Here is a 16417-nt window from a genome sequence, read left to right as displayed (position 1 = left end):
TTCACAGTATTATTCCAACCTCATAGTGTGGAAATATATATACAATGGGGCAAAAAAGTATTTAGTCAGCCACCAATTGTGCAAGTTCTCCCACTTAAAAAGATGAGAGAGGCCTGTAATTTTCATAATTTTCATCCACACTTCAACTATGACAGACAAAATGAGAAAAGAAATCCAGAAAATCACATTGTAGGATTTTTAATGAATTTATTTGCAAATTATGGTGGAAAATAAGTATTGTAGTTTGTTCATATGTAGCTAAATCAATAGCCTATACGTGTGTTTTTTTGTAGGTGACGTCATAGGTGGGGGTAGGAGGTAGAGGAGGATATATTCTTAAATCATCCGCCAACCAACCAGCTCCCTGGGCTAGTGAATTGATGGGAGAGTACCACCCGAGCGCGAGGGGAGGCGCATCGGGCACGCGGCTCACCCAACTCCCACAGCTCGAGCTCACTATATTCAGCGGCTCCGGTGCGCTCGAAACTTTATTCACTCCAGAGTCCAACACAGAGACAGACCTGTCGAGCACTCTAATCCCCACTGCAAGCTAAGCACTCACTGGATAGAACACACGGACAACTTTTTACAGAGCTATTTCCGCCTCTCTATTTTTGGTTTTCATTACGGGACTTAAACCTGGGATTGTACCATTTAAAAAAGACGCACTTTTTGTTGTTGAAATATTTAAATGTCATGGTTTTTCATGTTCATTGTATAAATAATATTTTTGGGGTATAGTACTCGAAATATTTGAGAACAAGGGAAACTGTTACACATGTTTTCCAACCCCTGAAGAAGACTTAACACGTTATTCGTTCTTGGGGGTCGATAACAAGTGCAATGATTGCCAAGGTCTTCTGTTGGGATTGCCTTACTGCTCAACTCGTCTAAGGAGCCAGCCATGTCCTTTTGTCTGCTCTACTTCTGTCACGGAGAGAGGGCTCGGAGTGGCGGACGCGCACGAATGTGAATTACATTGCAGTCAACTACCCTACTTCAAAGCACTTCAGATTTCCGCACAGTTCCACAAACAAGTGTTTAGGAGTTGTACCGCTGGCGACTGAACGGGACTACTCACATGTTCCTCTCCCCAAGGGATGGTTCTTGATCATCCGAGGGCAGGAGTGACTTTGCGGCTCCTACAGCAGGAGACGTTTTCTTGTTTTGGGGGAAATCGGAATTAAAGGGAAATGAGACCTGTACTTTGCTACTTCCTGCTCTGTACATCGTACCTGCTGAATGCTGTTGCTGAGGTATGATAGACATAAGGGCTTTTCGCAACCACTTTCTACAGGTTTGAATAAGACTAGCCATGGTGGCAGGCTACAGTCAGGCACAGTGCATGCCTCTCTCTCTCGCTGTCACCCTCTTGATGGCGCGGGGGGTCGTTTTGCGGGGTTGAGCGTGGGGGCGAATGGGTAGAGGGTAGTCTAGGGACTTCGGGGTCCTGGTGCTGTCCTTAGTGCGCATTTGTTCTGGAGAAGGGGCTTTGCTTGCCAGCAGTCGACATTGTTGCATGTTGTTTTACAAGTTGTGGGACACAACTATTTATAGACTTAACAATTGAGTAATAAGGTACTTGTCACAAAGTGCATAGGCCTTATTGGCTATTTTGGATACACGTTATTTAGATTTTGCAAACATATTAGGTCTACTTGTATTTATATTTAAAATGTTCTTTCTCAACCATTTTGTGCTGACTTTGTGCATATTAAGTCATAAAAGCCTATTTGATTTTGTTGTGTGCTATTTAATCTGCTAAAAAACGAACAAACAAGAAGCAAACTTGTAGCCCTAAGGCGACACAAATGTTTTGCAATATCAGCACCACCCCACTTGCCATATGAATGCATTGCATAGAACGCTTTCAGAAACAAGCATTGTAACTGCACCAAGAAACATATTTGACTTATTTTTGGCGGTCGTTTCCAAATCTGTTTATGCGTGAACCAACTGTGACAACGTTATGGTTGAGCCAGCCAAACGCTTTCATGGGAACCGCACTTGGGATATATAAATAGCCTCTGTCGCTGTGAGGCCGAACACTACTTCCAGCTTGAGAGAGAAACCTAGTATCCGCAACAAGTCACAAGTGCAAGTGTAGCGGACTGCCTGTGAACAACTCAAGAGAGAACATGCATGCTGTAATGGGCACACCTTTGCGTCATTTTTTATCTCCATTAACCTGCATTAATAAGACAATAATAGATAATGACGCAAATGTATGCGTTATTTTACAGTCCATGTGTGTCTTTAATCTTCATTGTAATCGTTTTGTCTTGATTTTGTGTGTGTGTAGGAAGTCCCGCAGGAGTTGATAGAGAGACTGTCCCACAGCGAAATCCACAGCATCAGCGACCTCCAGCGGCTATTGGACTCCGAGATAGACGCCCCCGTAGGTAAATTCTGTCTCTTGATACTTTCACGCACACGAACTGTGATTCCATTCCACTGAACTTTGCTCGAACCCCAATCTGTCGCACTGGGCGATACCAGAAAGGTGTTTACTTGTATTTATAAGTCACTTAGAACGGTGTCATAAAATTGACTAGGGGAAATAACGATGATACTGAATGTATGAAGGTCGCCCAGACGCAGCAGAGATTATTTGGGCATACCCGATTGGATAGTGTGTTCAGGAGCAGCAAATGCATGTTTTAGTTATTCTCTTGTTTCACTGAGTGGGAGTTGCCGGAGCCTGTGGTGCTCTCCGTATCAATCTTACCTTGGGATCTCAGCAGCCAGTCAGCATGCTTCTTCAACAACTGTTGCTATGAAATGAATGGACTGACTGGTCAAGCTGTTCTCGGCGCCGAGCGCGTAAAAGGCTATGTGCCCGGCTGCTCGCCCCGGAGACATTTGTCGGGGATTATATGTAGTCATTTGGGTCTTTTTAATTAGCTCATTGAAAACAGACAAACAAACAAACAACAACGACACGGGAGCGTGTTAAGGCAGGGTCTCGTGTAGGAAATGTTCCCGGATTTGTACTCGAGGCCAGGGAGGAGGGAAGGCCAGGTTTTCTGGAACAGAAAGTGGTGCATCCTACTTGGGAACTGATAACCAAAACACCAGCGCGAGATAAGACGCGTCTGACTCTGTAGTGTACACATGTGACATAGAAGGTGGACTTTCACCGCGGTATTTATTTTCCCGGACTCTATTTAGCAGTTGTCACCCACAATATGCTGGCTTTATGGCACTCAGGGTGCTGTGGCTGTAAACGGATAGAGACATGCGGCACGTTGGACGGTGGCTGTAAACGGATAGGCGCATGCGGCGCACAGGGTGCAGAGAGCACAGCTTTTCTGCCGCAGTCATGTTCCTTGGAGGTGGTTGTCTCTTGTCGAGAGCAATCTAGCTGTCTGTCTCTGGCTCTTTTGAAGGGGATATTCGGTTACAAGGGTGCGCTGGCACAAACTGTTTGAGTTCACATGAGCCTCTATTTACACAGGCCACCCGCCATATATCAAATCTGGGCTTTCCCCAAGTCTGTCTTGTGGATGGAAATGGATAATTATATAATTGGCTTTTTAAACACCTGTGTTGGTAATGGAAGGTCTAGCTCATATGCCAACTATGATTACTATTAACCATATGATTCATGTTGGTACTGTTGCTCCAAGAAACATTTGCTCCTATTCACTAATTAAATAGCCAATGGGCTTTTCTTTGGTTTGACTTATATACAGGGTTCATTACATCACTCACACCTATGTTGGGGTACAGATACAGGCCTATGTCATTGGTCATTTTATCATTAGACAGAGTTACATATATGTTATTACTGATGTTGTCTGTCTGTTTTATCCACATTTCCTATTGGCAAATTCAGTCAACTTTATTGAATCACCAATGGTTAAACTTGTCTTGTGTCTCCTATCAGATCAACATAGCAATAACATTTCATTAGATTATCACAACACACAAACACAGCATATGTGGAATATAGCAGGCCTACATTATGAAAGGACTTTTCCTCCACAATTCAGCTCGTCATCATATCGGTTGGACTGAGTGGAGTCTGAAATAGGTCTCAGTCGGGCTGGTTCTAGCAGCTAGCCTTAGCATGAGAGGATGTGTTTATAATTGAATTGAAATGCCTCCCTTCAAACAGTGGAATGTGTTCTGTTACCTGCCTGATTATTACTACCAGTACATACATCTGGCTGGAGGCCAACAGACTGCCTGATTATTACTACCAGTACATACATCTGCCTGGAGGCCAACATACTGCCTGATTATTACTACCAGTACATACATCTGCCTGGAGGCCAACAGACTGCCTGATTATTACTACCAGTACATACATCTGGCTGGAGGCCAACAGACTGCCTGATTATTACTACCAGTACATACATCTGCCTGGAGGCCAACATACTGCCTGATTATTACTACCAGTACATACATCTGCCTGGAGGCCAACAGACTGCCTGATTATTACTACCAGTACATACATCTGTCTGGAGGCCAACAGACTGCCTGATTATTATTACCAGTACATACATCTGCCTGGAGGCCAACAGACTGCCTGATTATTACTACCAGTACATACATCTGTCTGGAGGCCAACAGACTGCCTGATTATTATTACCAGTACATACATCTGCCTGGAGGCCAACAGACTGCCTGATTATTATTACCAGTACATACATCTGCCTGGAGGCCAACAGACTGCCTGATTATTACTACCAGTACATACATCTGTCTGGAGGCCAACAGACTGCCTGATTATTATTACCAGTACATACATCTGCCTGGAGGCCAACAGACTGCCTGATTATTACTACCAGTACATACATCTGCCTGGAGGCCAACAGACTTCCTGATTATTACTACCAGTACATACATCTGCCTGGTGGCCAACAGACTGCATGATTATTACTACCAGTACATACATCTGCCTGGAGGCCAACAGACTGCCTGATTATTACTACCAGTACATACATCTGTCTGGAGGCCAACAGACTGCCTGATTATTACTACCAGTACATACATCTGCCTGGAGGCCAACAGACTACCTGATTATTATTACCAGTACATACATCTGCCTGGAGGCCAACAGACTTCCTGATTATTACTACCAGTACATACATCTGCCTGGTGGCCAACAGACTGCATGATTATTACTACCAGTACATACATCTGCCTGGAGGCCAACAGACTGCCTGATTATTATTACCAGTACATACATCTGCCTGGAGGCCAACAGACTGCCTGATTATTACTACCAGTACATACATCTGCCTGGGGGCCAACAGACTGCCTGATGGGTCAGTAGGCTGCCAGGCAGGCCATTGAAAGACCTTAGAAGCCAGCCAGAGGTGTATTTTCAGAGCTTTTGTTGTGAATGGCAGGACAGTAAAGCTAGTTACAGGGGAGAGGGACTGTACAAGGGACTGGGTCCTGCTTGTCAGAAAGTAGAGGGGGGGGTGAGAGAGAGAGATGGAGAGAGAGAGAGATGGAGAGAGAGAGAGAGAGAGAGAGAGAGAACTGTCAGTTATCTATGTCTGTTTGTCCCATGGCATATGTTGCAACCATTGCATCCTAAACCCTTAACCCCTAGCCACTTCTTGAACTCTTATACCTTGTTGACAGATAGGAGTTCTCACCCTCTTCAACTTTGGGAGAAGGGAAGGATGTGTCAGTGTCATTTAGAAGGAGACCTTCAGGGCTTATCTGGTCTTGGCTTGTGTTTTATATGTGTCTTGTGCAGTGATGAGAGTCTGCAGTGATGAGAGTCTGCAGTGATGAGAGTCTGCAGTGATGAGAGTCTGCAGTGTCGAGAGTCTGCAGTGATGAGAGTCTGCAGTGATGAGAGTCTGCAGTGATGAGAGTCTGCAGTGATGAGAGTCTGCAGTGTCGAGAGTCTGCAGTGATGAGAGTCTGCAGTGATGAGAGTCTGCAGTGATGAGAGTCTGCAGTGTCGAGAGTCTGCAGTGTCGAGAGCCTGCAGTGTCGAGAGCCTGCAGTGTCGATAGCCTGCAGTGTCGAGAGCCTGCAGTGTCGAGAGTCTGCAGTGTTGAGAGCCTGCAATGTTGAGAGCCTGCAGTGACGAGAGTCTGCAGTGTTGAGAGTCTGCAGTGTTGAGAGTCTGCAGTGTTGAGAGCCTGCAGTGTTGAGAGCAGCCTCGGGGGCATGTAGGAGGTCCATGGTGGACGGGAGGGTGATTGTGTGTGTGCGTGCGTGTGTGTGTGTGTGTGCGTGCATGCGTGTGTGTGTGTGTGTGTGTGTGTGTGTGTGAACATGCACGTGTATGTATTTTGGCGTGTATGCACTTGTGTGTGTATGTCAGGGAGTCAGTGAAGAGCAGTCAGCAAGGCAATGGTCTCTTCAGACAGGGTGACAGCTGAGATGACCTGCTGAAGTCTCGCCCCCTGTCCCCCTGGAGCCAGTCTCCTCTCCCCCTCTCCTCTCATCTTCCCCAGCCTCTTGGTCTGGCCTGTTCTTATCTGTCTATACTGAAGGACTGACAGAAAGGGGAACCTGACTCCTGACATGAGGCCTGAGGTGGAGAGGTGGAGTATCTGTAGCCTGTATTCCTGGCTGCACTTCACTCTACAGGGAAAGGTTGTGCAACAACAACCTGAACCTACAGCTCTGCTCTGCCTGTTTACCTACAGTTGGCAACAGTTCAGGGCCTGTATTCTCAAAGCTTCTCAGAGTTCTGATCTAGGATCAGTCTTTGCCTTTTAATAAGATTATATGGACATGGGGGACCTGATTCTAGATCAGCATTCCTACTCCGATGAACCAGATTCACCCACAGCCACATGCCCGTTAAGACAAAATACTCTCACTGGGGAAAAACTGGTTGATTCAACATTGTTTCCACTTCATTTCAACCAAAAAAATTTATGTAAGGATGTTGAATCAATGTGGAAATCTGGTTGGATTTCAGAAAGTAATCAACGTAAGGAAATGGTGTATTTTTTCCACCTAACTTTTGATCTAAATTTTAGATCAATTTTAGAAAATTAGATTTTTTAGGGGGTTGATTTTACATTGAATTCACGTTAGTTGACAACTCAACCCAATGTAAATTAAAACTAGACATTGAACTGACGCCTGTGCTCAGTGAGCTGATACACTATCTCACAGGAAGAACCATTTCCATTTCTCCATGACCAGGGTGTGAGGAGTGCCTACTGGAGGCAGAGAAGTCAGGCGCAGGAGAGCAAAGACTGTGTTACAACGGTGCAGTTTCATAATAAAAATCACAGTGAACAAAAACAATAGATACATTGGGACAGAACCCCTTGGTGCGCCAGACATAACATGCACATACACTTACAATAAACAATTCTGGACAAGGACATGTGGGGAACAGAGGGTTAAATACACAACATGTAATTATGGAATTGGAACCAGGTGTGTGGGAAGACAAGACAAAACAAATGGAAAATGAAAGGTGGATCGGCGATGGCTAGAAGGCCGGCGATGCCGACCGCCAAACGCCGCACGAACAAGGAGAGGGACTGACTTCGGTGGAAGTCGTGACACAGGGCCTGTATTCACAAGATGTCTCAGAGTAGGAAAGGCAACACTGATCCTAGATCAGCACTCCTACTCTGAGATACTTTATGAAAACAGGTCCAGAAGTGTTGTGTCAGCAGGTAGCATGCTGACAGTGAAAGGGGGAGTCAAACATAGAGAGAGAGAGAGACACACAGAGAGAGAGAGAGACACAGTGTTAGAGAGACAGAGAGAGAGAGAGAGAGAGAGAGAGAGAGTCAGTCTCCTAGCTAATAGAGTGAGTAATTTAGGAGTCATCAGAGGCAGTGTGATTCGTGGCTGGAGACTGAGAAGGCTGCTGCAGGCAGCAGGCGTGTCATTACCAACAAGCCTTTACCTAAACCTTACCTGGAGTAGACAGGAGAGAGGAGGAGGGGGGTTCCTTACAGAGGTAGCATTATATCTTTCTCTGTCTGTCTTGTTTACTGTCTTTCTCTTCCTCTCTCTCCTTTCTTTTTTCTTTCTCTCTCTTGCTCAATCAGTCTGCTTCTGTGTCTTCATGCTTGCCTCTCTCTGTCTATCCATATCCGTTTCTCTCTTCTCCCCTGTCTCTGTCTATCCTTCTCCCTCTCTCGCTCTAATCACTATGTCCATCCATCTCCCTCCCTTCCCCCTCCCTCTCTCTTTCTCTCCCAGCCTGCTTTCTTCATGTAGAAAGGAAAACAACAGAAAGGTCTTTTGTGATGCTGAAAAAGCAGTAGTCAGTCCATAAAGGACTCCTTTATATGGCGTCTCCTTTTCTCTCTCCAGCCGCTCTGACATGGCCTGTCTCCTCCCAGTGTCCATTGCCGTGACGCCCTCCCTGCTTGTCCTCCCTCCCTCCCTCCCTCCCTCCCTCCCTCCCTCCCTCCCTCCCTCCCTCCCTCCCTCCCTCCCTCCCTCCCTCCCTCCCTCCCTCCCTCCCTCCCTCCCTCCCTCCCTCCCTCCCTGCCTGCCTGCCTCCCCCTCTCCTTCCCTCCCCCTGCCTGCCTCCCCCTCTCCTTCCCTCCCTGCCTGCCTGCCTCCCCTCTCCTTCCCTCCCTCCTTGCCTGCCTCCCCCTATCCTTCCTTTCCTCCCTCCCAACCTGCCTGCCCCCCTCTCCTTCACTCCCTCCCTGCCTGCCTCCCCCTCTCCTTCCTTCCCTCCCTCCCAACCTGCCTGCCTCCCCCTCTCCTTCACTCCCTCCCTCCCTGCCTGCCTCCCCCTCTCCTTCACTTCCTCCGTGCCTTCCTCCCCCTCTCCTTCCCTCCCTTCCCACCTAGAGAGAGAAAGGGGAAGACTAGATAGAGAGAAATTAAGGGGGGGTTGAGAGGTAGAGAGGTAGTGGGTAGAGAGATAAAAAAGGGAGAGAGAGAGGGATTGAGAGAGACGGGGAAAGGTAGAGAGAGATAAAGAGAGGGAGAGCAAGAGAAAGAGGGATGGAGGAAGAGAGAAGGGTAAACGGAGAAAGGTTAAGGGGCGAGTGAGAGAGAGACAGAAAGAGAAGCAGGCTGGGAGTTCTGTCAGTGACCCAAAGCATTAAAAGGTTGTTAGGTGGAGACATCAGGCAGCTGTCACAACCTGTTTCACTGACAGGAGGGCAGACAGACACACAGTGTGTGTGTTAGTGTGCGTGTCTGAATGTGTGCTTGCAAGTCCTGCGTGTCCATGCGTGCATGTTTGTGTGTCTGACTGAGTGCATATGTGTGTGTGTCCGTATATGCGTGCATGCATGTTTTAGCGTGTGTGTTTGTGTGCCTTAGTGTATATGAGCCTACTTGACACAGTGATACCTATAGGTTTTGTGTTGGGCTAAACGGCAGGGAGACTGGGCTCCCAAGCAGAGCAGGTAATCACTTCCTCTAGGGAGGGAAATCTTTTCTGGGTCACAGCTGTCTGACTGGGACGGTAGGTACCCTAGCTGTTATAAGCAAAAGATAGCTGGTTCAAATCCCAGAGCCGACTAGGTGAAAAAAAATCTGTCAATGTGCCCTTGAGCAAGACATTTAACCCTATTTGCTCCTGTGGTTGCTCTGGAAAGGAGTGTCTGCTAAATGACTCGAATGTAAATGACTGACTAGCTGGCAGACGCAAAGGCCCGCTCTCTCTCTCTTCCCACTGCCTGGGCAATGTTTAGGCTTGACAAGGCCTCGAAATGCAGCATACAGATGTAAATAAATAAGCAAACAGAGGTTTATATAGACCTTGTACAGGAGAAGAAAAGCCTTTCAAACGTCTCATCTATAGCACAAAGGAGCTGTAAGTGAAGTCCTTGTGTTTACCTGAAGGCCTTGTCTAATGGTTGACTCTGGGCTTTACGTTGTTATGAGCATAGTGAGTTGAGTTCTGATGTGTGTGTGTTTAGGTTTCCGTTGTGTGTGTGTGTGTTCAGTATATGTGAACAGGTATGGGGTTGTGTCCCTTGAACAGGTGGGCTACCAGAGAGAGTACCCACCTGATCTGTAAACAGTGTCTCAGAAAGCTAGTGGACAGTCCAGCCTCTGTTCCCTGATCCACTGAACAGCCCTTTATCGTTTTACTGCTGTGTGTGTATGTGTGTGTGTGTGTGTGTGTGTGTGTGTGTGTGTGTGTGTGTGTGTGTGTGTGTGTGTGTGTGTGTGTGTGTGTGTGTGTGTGTGTGTGTGCGTGCACGCCAGTCATGAGTGTGTGTGTGTTTGCGGTCTGTACCATGAGTGTGTGTTACTTTGGCACCAGATCCTATAATAAAATGCATACTCTGGGTGGGGACCAAAACAAGCTGGGATTATCAGATGACCATGACTGTAATAAGGTGAGCTAGCTACAGTAAACTGTTAGCATTCAGTTAGCTAACAGCCCTGCACTGAACTGTGGCACCATGACTAAACATAATTGCACTCAACGTAATTGTACACTTTCTGCCAAAAGTCAACATTTAAGCAAACATTTCCTATAAATAGTGATGTAAAACCACTAATTAGACTACTTGACTACTTGGCTGATGGGGGTTGATGACCACCTGTGAAACGACCACCTTGGTTTACATTACAAGATGGCCACATGTGTGACTCAACTGGAGCCGCTGCATTCCTTCTGTGAAAGTCTCCCCCTCCTCCCACTGTGTTAGTAATGGGTGAATAAGACTGAGCATGTAATTACACACTAAGAAAAGAGGCTTCCTCAAAGGTTCTTTTGGAATGGTGATGGTTCTATGTGGAACCATAAGGACTCAATGGACCCATTGAGCCCTTCGATGGTTCTTTGCAGTTCAGAAAAGGGTTTCTCTGTTAGTGATAATTAAAATGTAGGAGTGGTGGCTCATTAGAATATTTCGGGGCATGGTTTGCTCACAGCTCATTTTGTACAACCGTGAGTGAGAGTGTCATTCCAGTTGATATCATCTGTGTTGTGATGACGTTACGTTATGTCCAGTGACTGTGCCTTGTGAAAGACTCACATATGGCCTTATGTCAACTGAGAACTGTTGTCTACCTCAGTTGTCACTTTTCCCCTCAGCGAGTCCCAGCAGTTCCAGGCCTAGCACACCTGATCCAACTTGTCAATTACCACAATAATAACACCTATGGGATTCAAACAATATAATATGGCTAACCAAAATAACAACATTTATGGTTCTTCAAACAGTACTACATAGAACATTTAAGATTGATGAAGGTTCTTTATAGAACCATTCTCCATAAAGGTTCTATAAAGAACCTTAAAAAGGGCTCTGTATAGCTCCAAAATGGGTTGTAACCATAGCGGAACCCTTTTTTGGTGCTATATAGAAACGTTGATTAATGATTCTGTATAGAACCTTAGGAAAGGGTTCTATATAGCACCAACAAGGGATCTGCTATGGTTCTATAAAGAACCTGCATCAATCTTAAATGTTCTTTGTAGTACCGTTTGAAGAACCATACAGGTTTTTAAGCCAAAGAACAAGCCAAAGAACCCTATTTGGCACTATTTAGAAGCATTTAGTTTCGGTGTGTATATTAAGGTCTATGGCATGGTTTGAAACACACTATCTAGATCATGTTTAGTGTGTATATTAAGGTCTATGGCATGGGTTGAAACACACTATCTAGATCATGTTTAGTGTGTATATTAAGGTCTATGGCATGGTTTGAAACACACTATCTAGATCATGTTTAGTGTGTATATTAAGGTCTATGGCATGGTTTGAAACACACTATCTAGATCATGTTTAGTGTGTACATTAAGGTCTATGGCATGGTTTGAAACACACTATCTAGATCATGTTTAGTGTGTACATTAAGGTCTATGGCATGGTTTGAAATACACTATCTAGATCATGTTTGCTGTAACCCCTACTGGAGGAGGCTTGTGGTCGACTGTTTTGCAGCCGAACAACGATGATGATGGTGATTATTGTCGAGGTATGACATCATCAACGATTTTGCCAAGCCAATAAAGGCGGTTCATTTAACTCATTAAGCCGGTGACTAGGAAGGTTTGTTGTGTAGAAGCAGGCTCCATAAAACATCAATGGAGGAAATGACGCAGTCTTTAGGTGAGGACCACACTAGCCACTTGTACCACAATGTAATTCACCTCCAATTAAGCTCTAGTGGGCTTGTAAAGTGTCATTAATGTAGGCTTGAGTGGTGAAACTGGGGTGAACTTGCTTGGTTCAGTTAGCTTCCTTTCTCTGTGTGTGTGTGTGTGTGTGTGTGTGTGTGTGTGTGTGTGTGTGTGTGTGTGTGTGTGTGTGTGTGTGCGTGTGCGTGTGTACGTGTGGATGAGTGAGTCTCTGCGACTGTGTGTGTGTCCGTGTGTTTGTGTGTGTGGGCGTGAGTGTCTGCGACTGTGTATGTGTGTGCGTTTGTGTGTGTCGAGACATTGCATTAACACGGCTGCCTTCTGTTTTGACGAGGTGCGGAAAATGAGGTCATCGAGGAGACCAAGCCGATGCAGAAGCATCATAAGAACTACTCCCAACAGCATGGCTACTCAGACCTGAAGAGCTCACAGATACACAGCCGACGCAAGAGGAGCGTTGGTAGGTCTGCAACGACACACAATCATCACATTACAACACATTACAACACAATATAGGGTTCACACACACAGGCTACGTTTGAACCAAGGCATGACAATGAATGGATATGATGTTAGGTTGTGTTTACTGAGGCACTTATAATGAAGACAAGACGTCTATCTACCAAACGTTTACCCTAGGATTCATGGGAGATTATCGCTGGTGAGGAAAGGGAGGGGTCACAGGTCTAGGGGAGCCTATGATTGGCTGTGGCGTGTAGATCTAAGACACACATGTCGGGAGGAGAAAGAAGTATCCTTAAGCGAGGAAATTCCAGGCATTCAGTGTTCATGTCTCAACTCGCCGGGCCTTGACTTGTATTACCTGGGAGAGTGCCACGCAGGTAGAGGTATCCTCTGATAGAGGTCTGGGGAGGAGCCTAGTGTGTCGCTTGTAGGGATGTGTGAAGGACGGGGTTCGAACCCGGGTCTTCCATATGACTGCATTAGCCCACTAAGCCACTCTTCAGGTACTCCTCACACAAGAAGTCTCCGGTACTCTATTCTTTCTGGAGCATAGGCTTCTCAGGGCATCACGTCTCAAATGAAGGGCTGGTCATGCCTTGCCTGCTGTTTGAATATACATGCCAGTCACAGGAGGTTGGTGGCACCTTACTTGGGGAGGACGGGATCGTGGTAATGGCTGGAATGTTATCAAACACATGGTTTCCATGGTGCCAGTCCATTTGCTCCGTTCCAGCCATTATTATGAGCCGTCCTCCCCTCAGCAGCCTCCACTGGTGCCAGCACCCTTAGAAACAGGCGTATTATTCATGTCCTTTATCATAAGCCCTGCATGCAGACATAAGGCTGTTTGGCCTAATCTAGCTGCATTACAGCAGAACAAAGGAGCAGTCTTTCTCTAGAGTCTCCACTCACTCAGTTACTACCCAAACTCCTCAGGTCATAGGTCACATCTCTTAATGTGGATTTGTCATCTTTTCCTTTGTGAATCTTCCTGGATCAGCCTTTAGTGCTGGTTAGGGTTTGAATGTGGTTAGGAGCTGATCCTGAATCCGTGATCAGTGATGTAGATGACATACTTAAGGGTGCTCAGAGATCTGAGTGTGTGTAGGAGTAAAAGATAAGAATAGCATACGTTCTGAAAGTAGTGTATCGTCCGATGGTCAGAAAACCAATGTACTGCTTCTAGCTTCTAGCCAGTTCAATGATACAGCATCTAACAACCATTATAAAGTGGGTAGAACGAGCGCTGAATGCTGATTGTCCGAAAGACGTGGTATATTTGGTATTTTAGGTATTTTATTAGGATCCCCATTACCTGCTACAAAAGCAGCAGCTACTCTTCCTGGGGTCCTCACAAAACATGAGACAGTATACCAGGGGTATCTTCCTGGGGTCCTCACAAAACATGAGACAGTATACCAGGGGTATCTTCCTGGGGTCCTCACAAAACATGAGACAGTATACCAGGGGTATCTTCCTGGGGTCCTCACAAAACATGAGACAGTATACCAGGGGTATCTTCCTGGGGTCCTCACAAAACATGAGACAGTATACCAGGGGTATCTTCCTGGGGTCCTCACAAACATGAGACAGTATACCAGGGGTATCTTCCTGGGGTCCTCACAAAACATGAGACAGTATACCAGGGGTATCTTCCTGGGGTCCTCACAAAACATGAGACAGTATACCAGGGGTATCTTCCTGGGGTCCTCACAAAACATGAGACAGTATACCAGGGGTATCTTCCTGGGGTCCTCACAAAACATGAGACAGTATACCAGGGGTATCTTCCTGGGGTCCTCACAAAACATGAGACAGTATACCAGGGGTATCTTCCTGGGGTCCTCACAAAACATGAGACAGTATACCAGGGGTATCTTCCTGGGGTCCTCACAAAACATGAGACAGTATACCAGGGGTATCTTCCTGGGGTCCTCACAAAACATGAGACAGTATACCAGGGGTATCTTCCTGGGGTCCTCACAAAACATGAGACAGTATACCAGGGGTATCTTCCTGGGGTCCTCACAAAACATGAGACAGTATACCAGGGGTATCTTCCTGGGGTCCTCACAAAACATGAGACAGTATACCAGGGGTATCTTCCTGGGGTCCTCACAAAACATGAGACAGTATACCAGGGGTATCTTCCTGGGGTCCTCACAAAACATGAGACAGTATACCAGGGGTATCTTCCTGGGGTCCTCACAAAACATGAGACAGTATACCAGGGGTATCTTCCTGGGGTCCTCACAAAACATGAGACAGTATACCAGGGGTATCTTCCTGGGGTCCTCACAAAACATGAGACAGTATACCAGGGGTATCTTCCTGGGGTCCTCACAAAACATGAGACAGTATACCAGGGGTATCTTCCTGGGGTCCTCACAAAACATGAGACAGTATACCAGGGGTATCTTCCTGGGGTCCTCACAAAACATGAGACAGTATACCAGGGGTATCTTCCTGGGGTCCTCACAAAACATGAGACAGTATACCAGGGGTTTGACAAAACAGTTCTTTTTACTGTTCTAAATACGTTTGTAACCAGTTTATAACAGCAATATGGCACCTCGGGGGTTTGTGGTATATCTCCAATATAGAACAGTCCTTAGCCGTGGTATATTGGCCATATACCGCATCCCCTCGTGCCTTATTGCTTAACTGTACTACATACTTTCATTAAAAAGCATCTGAGTGTATATCTAAGTATCTCTCTTTCTCCCCCCCCCCTCTCTCTCTTCCCCCCCCCACTCTCTCTCTCTCCCCCCCACCTCTCTCTCTCTTTCTCTCTCTCTCTCCAGAGGAGGCGGTGCCTGCGGTGTGTAAGACGCGGACGGTGATCTATGAGATCCCACGCAGCCAGGTGGACCCCACGGCTGCCAACTTCCTGATATGGCCGCCGTGCGTGGAGGTCAAGAGGTGCACGGGATGCTGCAACACCAGCAACATGCGCTGCCACCCCTCACGCAGGCACCACCGCACCGTTAAGGTGAGAGAGGAACGCAGTTTTCACACACGCACACACACAATCACCCTAAGCACGCACACACACGCACACACACACACACACACACACACACACACACACACACACACACACACACACACACACACACACACACACACACACACACAATCACCCTAAGCACGCACACACACACACACACACACACACACACACACACACACACACACACACACACACACACACACACACACACACACACACACACACACACACACACACACCCTTTCCTCCCATTCACTTGGGTAAGTGTACAGTAAATCATGCAGGTTGATTAAGTACAAAAGAAGTGTTTAGGACATGTTCCCTCCCTCCCTCCCTCTGTCTATGTCTCCATCCCCCTTCACCAGGCATTTGGCCTTCTCCCAAAATGTATTGTATACTCCCACACTCCCTTTTAGCCCCCTCGACGCCACCTCTCCCTCCCTCCCTCCCTCCCTCCCTCCCTCCCTCCCTCCCTCCCTCCCTCCCTCCCTCCCTCCCTCCCTCCCTCCCTCCCTCCCTCCCTCCCTCCCTCCCTCCCTCCCTCCCTCCCTCCCTCCCTCCCTCCCTCCCTCCCTCCCTCCATCTCTTGGTTGGTGAGGGTCCAGGGTGTCTGTGCCAGGCAGGGAGAGACGGGACTTGGGTGGGAGGGAGGGAGGGAGTAAGGGTAGAGGGCTACAGCTAGGGCAGCAGCTGGAGGGTAGATCAAGGAGCACCAGCAGAGAGAGAAAGAGGGAGAGGTGAATGAGACAGAGGAGAGAGAGAGAGGGAGGGAAAGAGAGAGATGGGAGAGAGAGAGAGAGAGAGAGAGAGAGAGAGAGAGAGGGAAGGAAGGAAAGAAAGAGAGAGAGAGATGGGATAGAGGAGAGAGAGAGGAAGGGAAGGAGAGAGAGAGGGAGGGAAAGAGAGAGAGAGGGGAG

General features: G+C 47.0%; 1 protein-coding gene across 3 annotated transcripts in view; it reads left to right on the top strand.

Moving 5' to 3' along the window:
• Positions 1-494: 494 nt before the first annotated feature.
• LOC116360001 (platelet-derived growth factor subunit A-like) overlaps positions 495-16417 on the top strand; it is a 37532-nt gene continuing 21609 nt past the window's right edge. For 2 of the 3 annotated variants that reach the window (XR_004206856.1, XM_031814387.1), the window contains exons 1-4: positions 495-1256; positions 2303-2402; positions 12357-12482; positions 15292-15479. Coding sequence is in view for 2 of the 3 variants with exons in the window: in XM_031814387.1 (XP_031670247.1) it covers positions 1194-1256; positions 2303-2402; positions 12357-12482; positions 15292-15479 (477 nt within the window). In the remaining variant the exon portion in view is untranslated. The remainder of the gene's footprint in view (positions 1257-2302; positions 2403-12356; positions 12483-15291; positions 15480-16417) is intronic. The other variant, XM_031814388.1, reaches the window with a different exon arrangement.

The sequence above is a fragment of the Oncorhynchus kisutch genome, unplaced genomic scaffold (genome assembly GCF_002021735.2).
Source record: "Oncorhynchus kisutch isolate 150728-3 unplaced genomic scaffold, Okis_V2 Okis06b-Okis10b_hom, whole genome shotgun sequence".
NCBI classification, from domain to species: domain Eukaryota; kingdom Metazoa; phylum Chordata; class Actinopteri; order Salmoniformes; family Salmonidae; genus Oncorhynchus; species Oncorhynchus kisutch.
The sequence above is the reverse complement of the archived record's forward strand: the minus strand, read 5'-3'. Positions and strand labels throughout refer to the sequence as shown.